The 17,156-nt window shown below is 48.0% G+C and overlaps 1 protein-coding gene across 4 annotated transcripts in view; it reads left to right on the top strand.

Annotated features, from left to right (window-relative positions):
• Nucleotides 1-625: 625 nt before the first annotated feature.
• ARHGAP27 (Rho GTPase activating protein 27) overlaps nt 626-17,156 on the top strand; it is a 76,153-nt gene continuing 59,622 nt past the window's right edge. Inside the window, exons 1-3 of one of the 4 annotated variants that reach the window (XM_082194786.1) lie at nt 627-1,998; nt 11,475-11,786; nt 13,980-14,777. In XM_082194786.1, the coding sequence (XP_082050912.1) occupies nt 14,022-14,777 (756 nt within the window). In that variant the 5' untranslated portion in view covers nt 627-1,998; nt 11,475-11,786; nt 13,980-14,021. Of the gene's footprint in view, nt 2,011-11,474; nt 11,787-12,227; nt 12,326-13,979; nt 14,778-17,156 lie in introns of those variants that run through there. The other 3 variants (XM_082194785.1, XM_082194787.1, XM_082194788.1) reach the window with 3 other exon arrangements.

Raw genomic sequence — 17,156 nt, 5'->3', positions numbered from 1 at the left:
GTGGCACTAAAGGCTCTTTGAACTCTCCCCAAGCCACACCCTCTCTCCAGGCCACACCCCTTTTCTCCCGGCCACAACCCTCACTGCCCCTGCTTGCAGCCCAATGTTTTTGTCTGGCTGCAATGTGTCCTTGATCTCGAATGGAGACTCTTGCATTCTTAATGGACGCCAGAGAGGCACGTGCATGTTTAGAATCTGGCCTAATGTGCAAAGATTTTTTTTTAAGTTTTCGTTGCTCCGCCCCCTTTAACTTTTGCCTGTGGCCCCGCCCACCTCTGGCCTGGGGTTGACCAGAGAGGAACATGGCCCTTGTATCGAAAACATTCCCCCACTTGACCCTTTTTCACCTAAGGCCTTCACCACAGGTGCCTGGTCGCCCCCAAGATCAAAGGTGCTTCGGCGCGCACATATGATGTCACACACGCGGCAAGTGATGTCACACACATCTCCCGACACCACGCAGGATGAGGCAACCTTCTGCTACCTGCTGGTAGGTCCCATCACAGCCACGGAAAGGTTTTTCTGCCACAGGGCGCAGAAAAATGGGGCTTATTGAAAAAAATGGGGGGCGCACTTGGCCCCTCAGGTTCCTTAGATGGCACCCCTGCCCCTCACCCTTCCCTGCATGACAAATTTATAAATGGCTTCCTCCTCCCCTGCAAAAATGGCTCCCGCCTTTTGCTTCTTTGACTCACTTTTGAGCCTGGCGGAAACCAAACGCTGGGAACCGGTGCGGTTATAAATATCCCTCTCTGCGTGTCTAGGCTCCTGGGTGAGTGGGTGCTGAGACGATAAGAGCAGCTTGCCGAAAACCACCTACTGAGCTTGTGGCAGACCTTCTGCAGCTCAGAAAACAGAAAGCAGCTCCCTTTTTTGCGGTCTGCCTGCCCCAAGGGAGTGGCATGGCAAAGGTCAGCCCAGCACATCATGCCCTCGGTTTTGAAAGGCACAGGTAGGCTGCTCCTTCTGGTGACTGATACGTGTGGCTCCCCGTTGCCTTCCTCCGCTGCTTACGAGATAAATAAACGTGCACACGCACATCCTTTGGGGACTAGAGGAGCCCAACCCAGCTGGAATGCTATCCATGCCCTCCGACAAGCCCGTGACTCAATCAGGGTGGCACAGGAGGCTGGTGGAAATCTTGGACACGCACCGGGAGAGAGATGCACTCGGCGGTGGTGTGTGAGTCATTCCCCACTGAGCAGCGCCCTCCCCCCAACCTCCCCGGCCTTGGGGAGACTTCCTCTGACTGAGGGAGCTTCCTTCCTCCATCCAGCGCAGGCTGGTGGGAACAGCCCTGCCGTTCTGCCTGCCTCACTCTCGCAAGACTCTGCACAAGTTCGGCAGGGCTTGGCCGAAAACGGGCATCGCTGGGGAGGAGTCGGAGGAGACGAGGTCACGGAACTAGGTCCTGGGTGACTGCAAGGAGCTCTTTTTGACGGATGGAGAAGCGAGCACCTGTCCTCAGCTGGAATTGACCTGGATGAAAGAAACTGGAAGGGGTGTGGCCGGCTGTTTTCCCCAGAGGTGCCTCTTCGTTTTGGTTTTTCGTGTTGCGTCGAAGCGGCACTTGCAGAACGCTCCTCTTGCCGTCGGACGTCTTGGCTGCTGCCCGCAAGAAGCTGATTTCGATCCTTTAGGTGACGGCTGAATGCCAGACTTGGGCTGCTGGCAATGGTGAAGATGTTTGGGGAGAGCTGCTGGACCAAAGTCTTGACCGGTTGCTGTTTCTTTCCTTCACTCGCAAGTCTCCTTCTCCTGAGGAAGCCGACGGAAAGATCTGTTTTGTGACAGTCTCTGCTCCCCCTCCTTTCCTCCGTTCTCGACATAGTTTAGGTAGCAGAGGACAAGAGGCAGGTTCAGACCAGGCACACAGGCCTGGGCAGGTCCGTGCTGCTCCTGATACAATCGACGAGGAAGATCTGGGACATCCTTCGAAGCGTAGGATCGAAAGGCAGGCGAAGAAGAGGCCGGGACAGGAAAGGAAACTAAGAAAATGTGAGCCAGCAGGTAAAACAGGGGGACGGGGTGGGGTGAAGGGGTCAAGTCCCGGGAGGCTGGCTGAATCCGCGATGGGACAGCATGGAAAACAGGTCAAAATGACCTCCGTTTCCCCAATGTTGTTCCAGCTGTTGAAAATTCAGAGTGTGAGCTGAATTTCTTGAATGATCAGCTTCGGCAGGGCTTGTGTGTTTGTCTGGGCAAGCGCTGCTTGTTAGAGAGATGGATTCTCGCCAGCACTCCTTGCACAGAAGGGAACAGCTGCTCCTGACATAAAAGTCCCCTCCAAATATTTTCCAACCCATTCAATCGGCGAGCTAGAGAGAGGATGGAGAAGCTGGGCGCAATCCTGAATCTCTTTTGGTCCACAAATTCTGGCCCATTGATCTTTGAGAGGCAGGCAGGCTGGCAGCTGTCCAGCGGAGGCAGAGAGGTCAAACTGTGGTCCAGATCCTAGATAGCCATGCTGGGATTGTTTAATGGCCCTGGGAGAAACTTCGGTTTTCCTCGTCTGTGCAAGTGGAGCGATGCTGCCCTGACACACAGTGCAAACATGACGGGAAACAGAAAATAATCGTTGCCATATCGGCCCATCAGAAAAATCCCAACATCCCTATTGGGGAGATACTTTTATAAAGCAACATCTCAAAAGAGCATGCAAGCTTTTTTGAATTCTCCAGAATGCTAAACAATGTCCTGCTATCTTCTCTTCAGAAGCACTGAGGGAAATTAAGGAACCTTTCTTTTAATCAGAGCAAGGTCTGTCTAACTCAGTACCTGCTAGGAACAGAGTAGAAATGTGTTTGGTCTGCATTTTGAAGTCCACAGACTTCTACGCATAGCTATCGCACACATTCCTGATTTTTGCGATATGGTTTCGGTGATATTTTAAATGGGGAAATGCATACCAAAAACGTAATGGGCATAGGATTGAGCACATGCTAAAGCTCATCCATCCAGCCATCTCTAAGCACTGCAACAGCAGCCCTGCAGATGCAAACAGGGCAGGAAAACAAAGCTCTTTGTCTGGGGTTTATTCCCTGAATCTGTAAACAAGTGTCTCATTCCTCTGAAACATGGAAGTTTCTTCCCCAACCACTACTAAATACTGATTTCTCTCTCTCTCCTTGTTCAGTTTGTCTATTCGTTCTTAAAAATACATCTATGCTAGTGGCCACAACAACATTTAGCGGCAATGAATTGTATGTATTTCACCATAATAGGGTGAGCACAAACAACACCCTCCTGATGTTTTGTATTTGATGACTAGTGGATGTTTGTTGTAAACTGCTCAGTGTGGAAAGATGACATATAGACCAACTTATAGGTGACATATAGACATATATACTCTCCTTCCTTGGAGGGTTTTTTTAGCAAAGGTTGGACGGTCATCTGTCCATGTGGCTTGGCTCACTTGCTCGAGATGTGCATACAATTGCTTTTCAGACGCCTGTAGCTATGGTGCGCTTGTGGCACATTGTGGTTTGGCTTGCATGAATTGTTCCGCTGATGTTTTTTTGTGTGTACAGACCTGCCTTTTTGTACAGGGGTAGTTAGACAAAGTGGCCATGCTCTGAGTTTTTTCAGCTTTTGAATAGACTTCATCCCTTACTGAGTTTCCAGCAGCACTAAGCCTCAGAATGTGTTTTCAAAGCCAAAAACTCAGTCCGGGAAACCTGTAAAGAAATCATATAGGCAAGTGCCTCTGAACATGTGACGAGACCTTTCTCTTCCTTACTGAGCTGAAAGGTGACAGCAGGGATAGCTCAGCTGGTAGAGCCAGAGACTCTCAATCTCAGCATTGTGGGTTCGAGCCCCACATTGGGCAAAAGTTTCCTGCATTGCAGGGGGTTGGCCTAGATGACCACTGGTGTCCCTTCCAACTCTTCCAGGTCGCAAGGTGGTTAGATTGGTCTCAGCTAGGGCCAGGGCCTTTTCAGTACTGGCCCCGACTTGGTGGAACGCTCTGTCACAAGAGACTAGGGCCCTGCGGGACTTGACATCTTTCCGTAGGGCCTGCAAGACAGAGCTGTTCCACCTGGCCTTTGGTTTGGACTCAGTCTGACCCTTATGTTTCCCTCCCCTTATGGTCTTGATTTATCAGCTACTTTAAAATGAGGCTGTATTTTAAATTGGTCCCCCCCCTTTCCCCCCATTATGCTTTTACTGTGATTTTATTGGTGTTAGCCGCCCAGAGCCTGGTTCTGGCCAGGAAGGGCGGGGTATAATAAAATGTATTATTATTATTATTATTATTATTATTATTATTATCATTATTATTATTATTATTACAACTCTATGATTCTATGATCAAAGCACATGGAGAAACATGTGGGACAAACAAACAATGTGCTTCCTCTAGTTTCCTTTTTAGGGAGGAAGCATTTTCTAGCACTCAAACTGTAATATTTTTGTACTTGGAAAATGCAGCATACAAACATATGTGCGGCAAACATATATACATACATAATTTTATTTGTATGCTGTCTTTTCATAGTTAAAAACATGCTCAAGGCGGTTTACCACATGAAAATATTATGTAATTACAAACGTAACAGGTTATAAGCCAGGCATCCCCAAACTCGCCCCTCCAGCTGTTTTGGGACTACAGTTCCCATCATCCCTGACCACTGGTTCTGTTAGCTAGGGATGATGGGAGTTGTAGTCCCAAAACAGCTGGAGGGCCGAGTTTGGGGATGCCTGTCATAAGCAATGAATAAACCAACAAAAAAGTACACAGCCAAATTAAACATTTTCCACATAAAGCACAGCAAGAATTAAAATAAAGACGTTGTTGTTTAGTCGTTTAGTCGTATCCGACTCTTCGTGACCCCATGGACCAGAGCACACCAGGCACTCCTGTCTTCCACTGCCTCCCGCAGTTTGGTCAAACTCATGCTGGTAGCTTCGAGAACGCTGTCCCACCATCTCGTCCTCTGTCGTCCCCTTCTCCTTGTGCCCTCCATCTTTCCCAACATCAGGGTCTTTTCCAGGGGGTCTTCTCTTCTCATGAGGTGGCCAAAGTATTGGAGCCTCAGCTTCATGATCTGTCCTTCCAGTGAGCACTCAGGGCTGATTTCCTTCAGAATGGATAGGTTTGATCTTCTTGCAGTCCATGGGACTCTCAAAAGTCTCCTCCAGCACCATAATTCAAAAGCATCAATTCTTCGGCGATCAGGCTTCTTTATGGTCCAGCTCTCACTTCCATACATCACTACTGGGAAAACCATAGCTTTAACTATACAGACCTTTGTTGGCAAGGTGATGTCTCTGCTTTTTACCTCGCCAACAAAGGTCCGTATAATTAAAGCTATGATTTTCCCAGTAGTGATGTATGGAAGATACAAAAGATTAATATCAAGAACAGCAAAAAATAAATAAATCCCACAACAATGGCCCAGTCCAAGAGTTTGTTCAGCTGCGTTGGCTTTTGTAGTTGGAGTCAGTCAGGGCCCTGCCCTCTCAGGCCAGATGGGCAAAGGCCTCCATGGCAGGGAACAGATATTCCACGACTCACAGCCAAGATTGCCATAGACTGGAATGGCCCGAGTGCCAAAGGCCAGGGTCTATGGCAACAGTGACGGTACCTTATCTAGGGATAAGCAATGAAACTCATCCCTGCTCTATGCATTTCAGAAATCAATGTTTGAACAGGAATGAGCATTGGCGTTTGGGGAATGTGTATGGGTATTTTGGTATTTTAATGTTCAAATTCCGGCAGCAGCTTTGCAATTTCCATTGGGAAGTGAGGGAAAGGTTACTTTTATGTGATGGCTTCAGTTATTGTCGATGCAATTTTACTTTGAGTTTCTTCTGAAACTTGGGCGAGATAATTTTAAAACGTAGGTAAGTGTAAGTAAGTGTGTAGGTAAGTGTAGGTAAGGGACGCGGGTGGCGCTGTGGGTTAAACCACAGAGCCTAGGACTTGCAGATCAGAAGGTCGTCGGTTCAAATCCCCGCAACGGGGTGAGCTCCTGTTGCTCGGTCCCAGCTCCTGCCAACCTAGCAGTTCGAAAACACGTAAAAGTGCAAGTAGATAAATAGGTACTGTTACCTGAAACATCCGAGGGCTCCCTTGGACAAAAACAAAGACACCAACCAGGATAATTTGGAGCAAAACAGCAGCCTGTAGGCTTGGCCTTTATTGAACTGTTGCAACAGGGTGCTCCCCTCACTTGCAGGAGAGAGGAAAGACCCAGAAAGATGGTGTGCAAGACCTTATAAAAACTTTTGAAATTCCCATCCTCTAGGTCAAGCCCACCCCCAGAAACATCATGCATACATTACAGAAAGGAGGGGTTGAGGGAGGAGTTGTGGTGGTAACCTGAGTGTCCTGTCACCTGGCTGGTTCCTCCTTTCCCCCTCCCCATGAGTCACTTCCAGGAGACAAAGGGGAGTTGGCAGTTTCCTGCCCCCAGAGGGAAAATCTGATCATTGTCCTTTGTTTCAGTCCATGCTGAATGCACTCCCATATGCAAGTTCTTTGTGATCTTGATGGTCTTCTGTCTAGGACCATCAGGGTTGGCATAGCAAACAGAAATCGTGCTCCGGCGGCGCGGCAGCAGCAGGAAGGCCCCATTAGCTAAAGTGGTACCTCAGGTTAAGAAGAGTTTCAGGTTAAGAACGGACCTCCGGAACGAATTAAGTACTTAACCCAAGGTACCACTGTACATGAGAATGAAAAATACTCTGGAACAGTCTCATGCAATTATGTTCGACATCAGAATCAGTCATTTGCTGATTATACAAAGCTTGCTCTCTGCAACCGTGATTCATTTAAGGACTTTCAGAGACTTTCAGAGACTTCAGTTTGTTAGTTTTGATGTTTTGAATTAGTCCATAAAGTTTTTCACTTTGTAATTGTTTCTGGCCATTGTGCTGCTTTTGATATTGCTAATTTATGTTCCCGGCAGCAATGCACCCACTTTTTTTTGTATCTGTTCCTTTAAAAAAATAAATCAGTTTTTGAAAGCCACCTATTCCTCATCTGCAGTTTAGTCAATTTCACTTCTCTGCTTGCTGAAAGTGAGATAGTTTGTCAGAGAAGGCCACTTCCTCCATCTCTAACTCTCTTCTGTGCAATGATGGGCAAAAGTTAAACTACCCATATTTTTTGCTCTATAACACGCACCCGACCATAACACGCACGTAGTTTTTAGAGGAGGAAAATCCGTAGGCATGCCACCTGTAGGCATTTCCTCCATAACACGCACAGACATTTCCCCTTACTTTCTAGGAGGAAAAAAGTGAGTGTTATGGTGCAAAAAATACGGTACTTTCAAAGGGTCTGGGAACACCTGCAGATTACAAACCTGCTCCTTCAGGGAGAACATTATCCTATTTAGGGCAGGAAGTTTACCAGCTTCCCAGATCTGGGAACAACTCGCCTACAGAGCCTCCATTTTGCCAGGATTCAGATTCAGTTTATTAGCATTCATCCAGCTCACTAGTGCAACCGGAACCTCGCCCAGGACCTCCTTGGCCATTATTGATTCAGACATTACAGAGAAATCGAGTTGGTCCATCATCAGCATATTCCCAGAAAATATAATTAAATAGCATTGGAGACAATGTAATGCCCTGCAGCCCCCTGTGGTTCAAGAGGCATGGGTCTGAGTAATAATAATAATTTATTATTTCTACCCCACCCATCTGGCTGGGTTTCCCCAGCCACTCTGGGCGGCTTTCAACAGAACATTAAAAACACAATAAAACTTCAAACATGAAAAACTTCCCTGAACAGGGCAGCCTTCAGAAGTCTTCTAAAAGTCAGATAGTTGTTTAATTTCATTGACATCTGGTGGGAGGGCGTTCCACAGGGATGGTGCCACCACTGAGAAGTCCCTCTGTCTGGTTCCCTGTAACTTCACTTCTCGCAGTGAGGGAACCGCCAGAAGGCCCTCAGAGCTGGACCTCCGTGTCCGGGCTGAACGATGGGGGTGGAGATGCTCCTTCAGGTATACTGGGCCGAGGCTGATTAGGGCTTTAAAGCTCAACAGCAACACTTGGAATTGTGCTCGGAAACGTACACCCTGTGCTACCTTCTTAAACAGTTTCTGGAGGTAAGAGTGGAACATTTCCACTGAAACCCATCTCCTGCAGACATACTAGGAGGATACATGGTCAATTGCATCGAACACAGGGCACTTGCAGGCCGTGGACCAGTTTGGCAGGCACATGAAGGGGTCTACTTCATAGCATCCAACATGAGCGCCAATTCCTGGGGGCTGAGGGGACTTAAGTGCCCCCCATGTATTTTAGGGGGCTGAGCCCCCCCGCCAGAAGCCGTGCGATGCCCAGGTGTCACGCATGACGGTGTCACGTCCAGTGTGTCACGTCTGAAAAATGAGCGGTTTTTGTTCTAGTGCTTTGGTGCAACCCAGCCGATTCACGCCAGAGCATCAGTCTGAAAAAGGAGAGCTGTACCAAAAAAATTCCAGGATCCAAACAGAAACCAGGATTTGCTTCTGGGATGTCCCACATAAAACAAGACAGTTGAAGGGTATGCTACATGTATAAAAATACAGTGGTACCTCGGGTTACATACGCTTCAGGTTACATACGCTTCAGGTTACAGACTCCGCTAACCCAGAAATAGTGCTTCAGGTTAAGAACTTTGCTTTAGGATGAGAACAGAAATTGTGCTCCGGCAGCGCGGCAGCAGCAGGAGGCCCCATTAGCGAAAGTGGTGCTTCAGGTTAAGAACAGTTTCAGGTTAAGAACGGACCTCCGGAACGAATTAAGTACTTAACCCGAGGTACCACTGTATACAGTCATACCTCATGTTACGTTTGCTTCATGTTACGGTTTTTCAGGTTACGTCCTGCGGTGGCCCAGAAGTACCAGAAAGGGTTACTTCCGGGTTTCGCTGCTTGCGCATGCGCAGAAGCGCAAAATGACGTCACGCGCATGTGCAGAAGTGGTGAATCGCAATCTGAGTGTGTGCAGACGCGCCACTGCAGATGGCACTCTTTTCATGTTGTGAACGGGCCTGTGGTACGGATCCCGTTCGCAACCAGAGGTACCACTGTATACATGAACACTGTATACATGCTGTGTGATGGATGGGGAACCTGGGACGTTTGAACACTGCAGAGCCTTCTGGTCCCCTCCTACGGCCGGCAAATGTATGGCCAGCAAGTGATGCTGTCAGTGTGCATGTTTTTGGCGGGGCTGCGCCTCACAATCATGTGGCCCATCTCACACGTGCCTTCGCTATGTGTGAGAGCGCATTCCGGCAGCTCTCCTCTTCCCCTGTATCATAACACAACTTCATACAGTGGTACCTCAGGTTACGTACTTAATTCGTTCCGGAGGTCCGTTCTTAACCTGAAACTGTTCTTAACCTGAAGCACCACTTTAGCTAATGGGGCTTCCTGCTGCTGCCGCCGTGTCACCAGAGCACGATTTCTGTTCTCATCCTGAAGCAAAGTTCTTAACCTGAGGTACTATTTCTGGTTTAGCGGAGTATGTAACCTGAAGCGTATGTAACCCGAGGTACCACTGTACTGGGAAAAGGTAACCATTACATAACAGGGAGTGCAAGGCCCAAGTAAGACCTGGTCCCTTCCGTGCAACCAGGCTCTGTGCAGATTGTTTTGTCACAGACTACAATTCACACAGGAAACCGCTGCACCAGCCGCAGCTGTAGTGTCTGGCCCCATTTGCAAGACTCCTCCCAGCTAAAAGGAAAAGAGAACAGAGGAGGAAAACAGAGAGAGCTGGTTGTGCACAGACTGACAAACGGAAGAGCTCCGAGACAGGCACACCCACGCACTGTGCTGCCTTTGTTATGACAGTGTGGTGTGGCATTTGGGCTAGCATCAGAGCAGTGCGCACTGGTGCAATGTTAGCTCTAGAATGCAACGTGCTATTAATATGCAAACTAAAACCCTTCCGGTTTCCACACATCTTCTTGTTTTGAATACATCTTGCTTAACCATCATTAAGGAATCCTTTATAAGGGTAGCACAGGCGTATGATCATTAATGGGACGTGGGTGGCGCTGTGGGTTAAACCACAGAGCCTAGGATTTGCCGATCAGAAGGTTGGCGGTTCGAATCCCCACAATGGGGTGAGCTCCCGTTGCTCGGTCCCTGCTCCTGCCAACCTAGCAGTTCGAAAGCACGTCAAAGTGCAAGTAGATAAATAGGTACCGCTCTAGCGGGAAGGTAAACGGCGTTTCCGTGCGCTGCTCTGGTTCGCCAGAAGTGGCTTAGACATGCTGGCCACATGACTTGGAAGCTGTACGCCAGCTCCCTCGGCCAGTAAAGCGAGATGAGCGCCGCAACCCCAGAGTCGGTCACGACTGGACCTAATGGTCAGGGGTCCCTTTACCTTTTATGATCATTAATATTAATATTCTTATTAATAATACAATTTATATATCACCTTTTATCAAAAGATGTCAGGGCGGTGTACAACATCGGAAACACATTGCAAAACATCAGTGATAGAAACATAATACAAACATTGTCGAAAGCATACTGACAGAGAGCCTAATAGTAAAAAAATTATCCTAATAACTGTCCTCTCCCCACACTTTCACAGGCCATAGATTATTTAATAGCCATAAGCCTGGGCAAAGAATACTGTTGGCTGCAGCTCGCACTGTGGACCAGGGGATAGGAACAGCATACTGCACAACAGAAACTAGGCTGGCATATTGACTGCTTTATTAAATTCCCCAAATGGGTGGTTTGCACAACAATTCGGTGCCTGCTCACTCAGGAATAGGTCACAGCACTCAGTGGGGTGACTTACTCCTAGCTTAGTGTTCGCAAGCGTTTGACTTTGCCAGCTTCATCTATATCAGCGGAGGGCCTTTGGGGCAATCCGGCCCTCTCTGTTGCTAACCTAGAGGGAAGATGGAGGGAGCAGAAATGGCTAGCTTTCAGAAGGAGACGGAGAAGCCTTCAGACCTGTTTTCAAAAGTAGCCCTTGCTACTTGCCCAGGCTACTTATTGTTGTTGTTGTTGTTTAGTCATTTAGTTGTGTCCGACTCTTCGTGACCCCATGGACCAGAGCACGCCAGGCACTCCTGTCTTCCACTGCCTCCCGCAGTTTGGTCAAACTCATGCTGGTAGCTTCGAGAACACTGTCCAACCATCTTGTCCTCTACCGTCCCCTTCTCCTTGTGCCCTCCATCTTTCCCAACATCAGGGTCTTTTCCGGAGAGTCTTCTCTTCTCATGAGGTGGCCAAAGTATTGGAGCCTCAGCTTCAGGATCTGTCCATCCAGTGAGCACTCAGGGCTGATTTCCTTCAGAATGGAGAGGTTTGATCTTCTTGCAATCCATGGGACTCTCAAGAGTCTCCTCCAGCACCATAATTCAAAAGCATCAATACTTATTAACCAATGCCATACTGTTATCCTGGAAGACCACCGGAGAAGTTTTAATATTGGGAGCTATCTGATTGCATTTCTCAATGCACGCTGTTGAAATGAATTTATTTATTTTTTTACTTTTTCAGAGTAGTGTTGGGAAGCCCTCGGCCTGAAGCCCTCATCCGGGAACGCCATTTGCAAGTCTGTAATCTAGTCTGGGGATTCCCTCCCCCCCCCCCAAAATCAGGACTCAAAAAGCAGAGAAACTGCCGAAGAGGAAGCCCTTCTGCTGTTTGGAGGAAGTCCACCACCCCAGACGCAGAGAAGTCAGCATCTATCAGTATGGGAGGAAAAGCAAGAGAGCAGGGTTTCTTCTATCAAAACCAGCCAGATTCATGATCCAGGTGCTCATTTTGGAGGCTCCAGTAGGAAAGAGGTTTTCCTAAAGCTGCTCTCAGGTAGGGGATAGATGGCATGCCAATTCTAGTTTCTCTATATTTCCCAATCCTAAGCTTGGTCCTCCACAGTAGCTAGCCAGCGATGAGGGTGGGGTGGGGAGGAGGGGGTTAAGTCTGGATGAAAATGTATGCACATTTTTGCATGCATTTAACTTGGTAGATGTATTTTTATATGCAGTGTTGCCCCAGTGTGCATTTTCTTGCAAGCAGTTCTAATAGAACGGTGTTTTTGTTTATATTTCTTCCTATATACATAAAAATGTAATGCTGTCATCATCCCACTAGAGGATTCTTAGTGTCACAAAGAGGTGGTTTGCAACAACGGCAGAGGTATGTGTAAAGCAGGGATGGAAAAAACAGGGAAACGGCAGTTTTAAACAATGGTAGAGGTCTGAGTAAAGCACACTGGAATATCTGAGGACTCCACATCCTTTATCTCACATGAAGCAACTGGGGGAATGGAATAGGGGGGAAATTTGAGTATGGCAAGAAGAGAGAGACACTGAAAGGAGAAAAAGCGGCAATTTTAAACAGCCGAAGTTTGAATAAAGCAGGGGTGGATTTAAATTGATAGGGGAAACTGGTTTGAGAGAGTGATCGGGGGTGACACTGAGGGTAGAGACATGGCAGTTCAAAACAACATTTGGGTATAGCTAGAACTCTTATGTACTGAAGTTCTCTTCCTGAGCCAGCAGGGGGATACTGTAGATAGTTTTCACTCAGGTCCACATATGCAAATAAGGGATTGAAAGTACGTTCAGTGATTGGATAGTTACAGAAAGTTGTTACTGTTGCTTTGTAGTTGAGCTCTATATAAGCAGGCTGACTGAACCCTTCAGTTCAGTTCTGTCCTGGCCTGCGAATAAACAAGAGCTGTCTGAAGAATCGCTGTGTCGTCTGATATGTTCCCCTACAACTTAACAAGAACGGAGTTGGGAAATGTTCTGTTGTGTTAGTTTGTTGGTGTCAGCTTCTGTGTTGTACCCATCTCCGCTATTTCTTTTTAGAACTGGTTAGGAATGAATTTAGAAAAGGTGCTCTGCATAGACCCCTCTCTCTGGCTAGCATAAGCAAAATGATTGGGCATAACAAAGGCTGGCCCTGTACCTTTTGTCCTCCCCTCACGTTTTGCCACCTGAGGCAGAAAAACCCACAAGCACCTCTCCCCATCCCAGGCAGTAAAAATACAATACAGTGGTACCTCAGGTTACATACGCTTCAGGTTACAGACTCCGCTAACCCAGAAAGAGTGCTTCAGGTCAAGAACTTTGCTTCAGGATGAGAACAGAAATCGTGCTCCGGTGGTGCTGTGGCAGCAGGAGGCCCCATTAGCTAAAGTGGTGCTTCAGGTTAAGAACAGTTTCAGGTTAAGAACAGACCTCCGGAACGAATTAAGTACTTAACCCGAGGTACCACTGTACTCATATCTTTGAAAACTAACAATTTGGTGGCCTTTACAGCAACCAGAACCTAGTGCCTGGGGCGGCCACTTCACTCTGCCTAATGGTAGGGCCTGTCCTGACAAAAACTAAGTGGATTTATCCTACATTTGCCTCTTACGTAAGTTGTAGGATTCTGCTTGTTACAGAACTCTTTCTTTTGCCTCCCCCCCCCCAATGGCTAAGTCCACACAGGTATACCTATCTCTTAAAATAAATAAATATTTTTTTCCATTTTAACAATCAATCAATTCACATTAAGTATTCCAAATTATACAAATACATATCATAATCCAAATATTCTGCCAAATTATAAATTTTTGTTGGGGCTTCCCATGCTTCAAGTTCAGTGGGGCTCTAATCATCTTATGTTTCTACTGCACTGAGTTTCCAATAGTTCCTTCTTTAATTCTTCCTGTTGTTATCCTTCCTTCTTTCGTAGCCTCTGAGTTGTTTCCACAGGCGAGTTGAAATAAACAATAATGTGCTTCTGTGTGAAATTTGTATGACTCTCCTTTTTTTTTCTTGCAGCTGGTAAGTCTGTCGTTTGCAGAATGTCCTCACACGCTGGTGTTTATGCCGAATCAATCCAAAAGTCCTTCTCTGGTGGCAGACGCCATCTTCACTCAGTTCCGATGAAATAAAATCTAGGCGTCTGCTCATTCATTTTCTCAGACAAGTTGCATCAAACATTAGTCTTTCCAGGCCTACCTATCTCAACCCATGCCACCAACTTTTCCTTCTTCATTTTCAGAAAGACGACATTGCTCCAAGGAAGCCACTTTAGGGCACAAGAATGGATTCCCTGGGTGGCAAGGAGGACAGATACGTCTTGGTGGAATACCCCTTTGAGTACACCGCTAAGGACGGGCAGCTCATTTCAATACAGCCCAACGAGAGATACATGCTTCTGAGGCGAACCAATGACCACTGGTGGCACGTGAGGAAGAACAAAGAAGCCCGGCCTTTCTACATCCCAGCAAAATACGTCAAGGAACTGGGCTCTGTGACCCACACCATGCCATCCTCTGGGGAGCTACCCTCCACAACCATGTTGGAAAATGTCAACTTAGAGGCCTCTATCCGGGTCAGCCAGGAACCGCCGGCGGAGTATGAATATCGGTTTGTCAATGCCGTTCCAGCGTGTGAGGCAGATGCGGAGAAAGCTGGCTTTTCTTCCCCGCAGGGCTCGATCTCCTCAGGGGTCGGGACGACGATTCCCTTTGACGTTGGTGGAAACGCTCCGTCCCCCATTTCCGGAGCAAGCAGAGCCACTCTTTCTGCCCTCAGTGCATCTCACGGTTCCCTGAAGCCTCGCCACGCAACAGGTCCCGTGGGCTACAGTCATTCCTCTGAACACATAAGGTCTACGGTGTCCCTGGACGACTTGGCGAAATTCGCGACGCCCCCCGGCCAGGCGGGCGTTGGGAACTTGTACAAAGCTGCCTCGTGGAGTCCGGCTCGCCCGCTCCCAAAGAGCAACTCCGAAACCTTCCACAAAGCGGCGGAGGAAAGGTTGGAGCAGGGTACGCCAGAGCCCCGGGCCAGACAGGTATGGGATTTGCTTAAAAAATATCCACCACTTTAATCATGTGGAGGTCCTAGTTTGTTGTTGTTGTTCGGCTAACTCCACGCACTCCCTGTATCTCTGACTCTCCCAGTTGAGAGGCAGCCTTTTCTAGGTAAGCCACACATTTTTATTACCGTATTTTTTGCTCCATAAGACGCACTTTTCCCCTCCTAAAAAGTAAGGGGTGTAGCCTTATGAGGCTTTGCACTCGGGTGGGAAAAATATTGAGCCTGGGAAAGGGAAGTGGGAGTCAACAGACACTCAAGGAATAGTTTCGGAGAAAAGGCTTTTATTTCTACCATCCATGAACTGGTAGAAAGAGCAAGTGTGATAAGTCACAAAAAGCATGCACGAGTTCACAGTGATGTGCACAAACATATATACCCCTTTCTAGTTCCCTCCCCCTTTCTCCTCCCTCAGGAGTCCTGCCCCATGTTGAGGTTCCTCTGAGCATGAACAGAAAGCTGTCTTGGGACTATTGTGGACTCTTGGCAGGAAAGGGGGTGAGGGGGTTTTCAGAGTGTTCCCGTTGTTTCATTCTTGTGCTTTGGCATGGTTCCCGGAGAGAAAGCAAGTTGCAATGTGGTTCTGAGAAAGGTCTGAGAAGTTACAGCAAGCGGAATGTTTCTGATGCTTAGCTGCTGAGAAAATGATTTTGGAAAGCTTTGAGAAGCTTTGAGCCTGCTTGGGGGGGGTGTGACTTCGGGCCTAGGTGAGGTCACCTGTCCTCACCTTCCTTCAGGGGGAATGTGTGTGCGTCTTATGGAGCGAATGCAGGCGGGAGGCTCTGCTCAGCGCTCCCTTTAAAGAGCCGCGTGGAGCGTGTGTGCGGCTCTTGGGGGCTTTTCCCCGAGGAGGGAGAAGGGCAGCCCGTCAGTCCCTTCTCCCTCCTCGGGGAAAAGCCCCCAAGAGCCGCACAAACGCTAGGCGTGGCTCTTTAAAGAGGCACAGCTCTTGAGGGCTTTTCCGGGAGGTGGGGGAAGGGACTGACGGGCTGCCCTCTGTCCCTTCCCAGACCTCCCGGAAAAGCCAGCAAGAGCCGCTGCCAGGCTCAGCTCAGCGCTCCCTGGTAATGGCTCTCTTTCGTCCCTCATCCCGCTTTGCTGGGAAGCCAGCAGAAGGGGCGCTGCGCAGCTATCGCTCTTGCTCTGCTGGCTTCTCAGCGAAGCGGGAGGAGGGACGGAAGGGTTTAAAGCAAGAAAAGCGAGAGCCGCTTACATGCTCTGCGCATAATATTTTTTTTCTTGCTTTCCCCCTCTAAAAACCAGGTGCGTCTTATGGTCGGGTGTGCCTTATGGAGTGAAAAATACGACAATTTTCAATTACAATAACCCGATAAAAGCATCATTGTCGATACCAAATTATAATACAATTAATAATGCCAGTGGTTCAGATGCCAAGTTATATTATTTTGTTGCCCCCCTCACATGCTAGAATTGATGTTTTGAACATTAACTTTAAATCTGCGTTCCAAAAGCTTATAAATTCCAATTACACACCAGTCAGAATAACAAACCCTTATACCGCAGCTGCAGTTTTAATGACTTCCATTTGCATTAACACATCAAATAATTTACAGGCCTACAGGCGAAGCCTTCAAACTCTCTCTTTGTTCTTCTTGTGTGTGGCTATTACTATCCATGATATTTCTTCCTGTCCTTGTACTGTATTATGTCTATCTTTTGTCAGTTGTTGTTCTTCATACCTTAGGCGGCGCTAGCATTCCATTGCTCGTAAGCCACACATTCTGACATTCTGTCTTCAGGTGGGAAGGAGCTGACTTGGGTTCATTGAAGGATTGCCACTCTGCACATGCTCAGAGGAACCTCTTTTGTTGCACGCTATGGTAGCAAAACCGGGACACGGGTGGCACTGTGGGTTAAACCGCAGAGCCTAGGACTTGCCAATCAGAAGGTCGGTGGTTCAAATCCCTGCAACGGGGTGAGCTCCCGTTGCCCGGTCCCTGCTCCTGCCAACCTAGCAGTTCGAAAGTACGTCAAAGTGCAAGTAGATAAATAGGTACCTCTCCGACGGGAAGGTAAACGGTGTTTCCGTGCGCTGCTCTGGTTTGCCAGAAGCGACCTAGTCATGCTGGCCACATGACCTGGAAGCTGTACGCCGGATCCCTCGGCCAATAAAGCAAGATGAGCGCTGCAACCCCAGAGTCGGTCACGACTGGACCTATTGGTCAGGGGTCCTTTTACCTTTACCTTATGGTAGCAAAAGAGGCTCTGGGGCCAAACCCTGACTCTAGTTAACCTTGCCACCGGCATTCTTTCTCCTATGCACGTTATCCAGGATCCTCCAGCGACGTAATGTTCCAGATGTAGAAAAATGTTGTAGCCTAGCCCTTTCTGACAA

The sequence above is a fragment of the Podarcis vaucheri genome, assembly GCF_965113315.1.
Source record: "Podarcis vaucheri genome assembly, chromosome: 13".
Classification (NCBI taxonomy): Eukaryota; Metazoa; Chordata; class Lepidosauria; order Squamata; family Lacertidae; genus Podarcis; species Podarcis vaucheri.
This window is presented reverse-complemented; position numbering and strand designations above follow the sequence as displayed.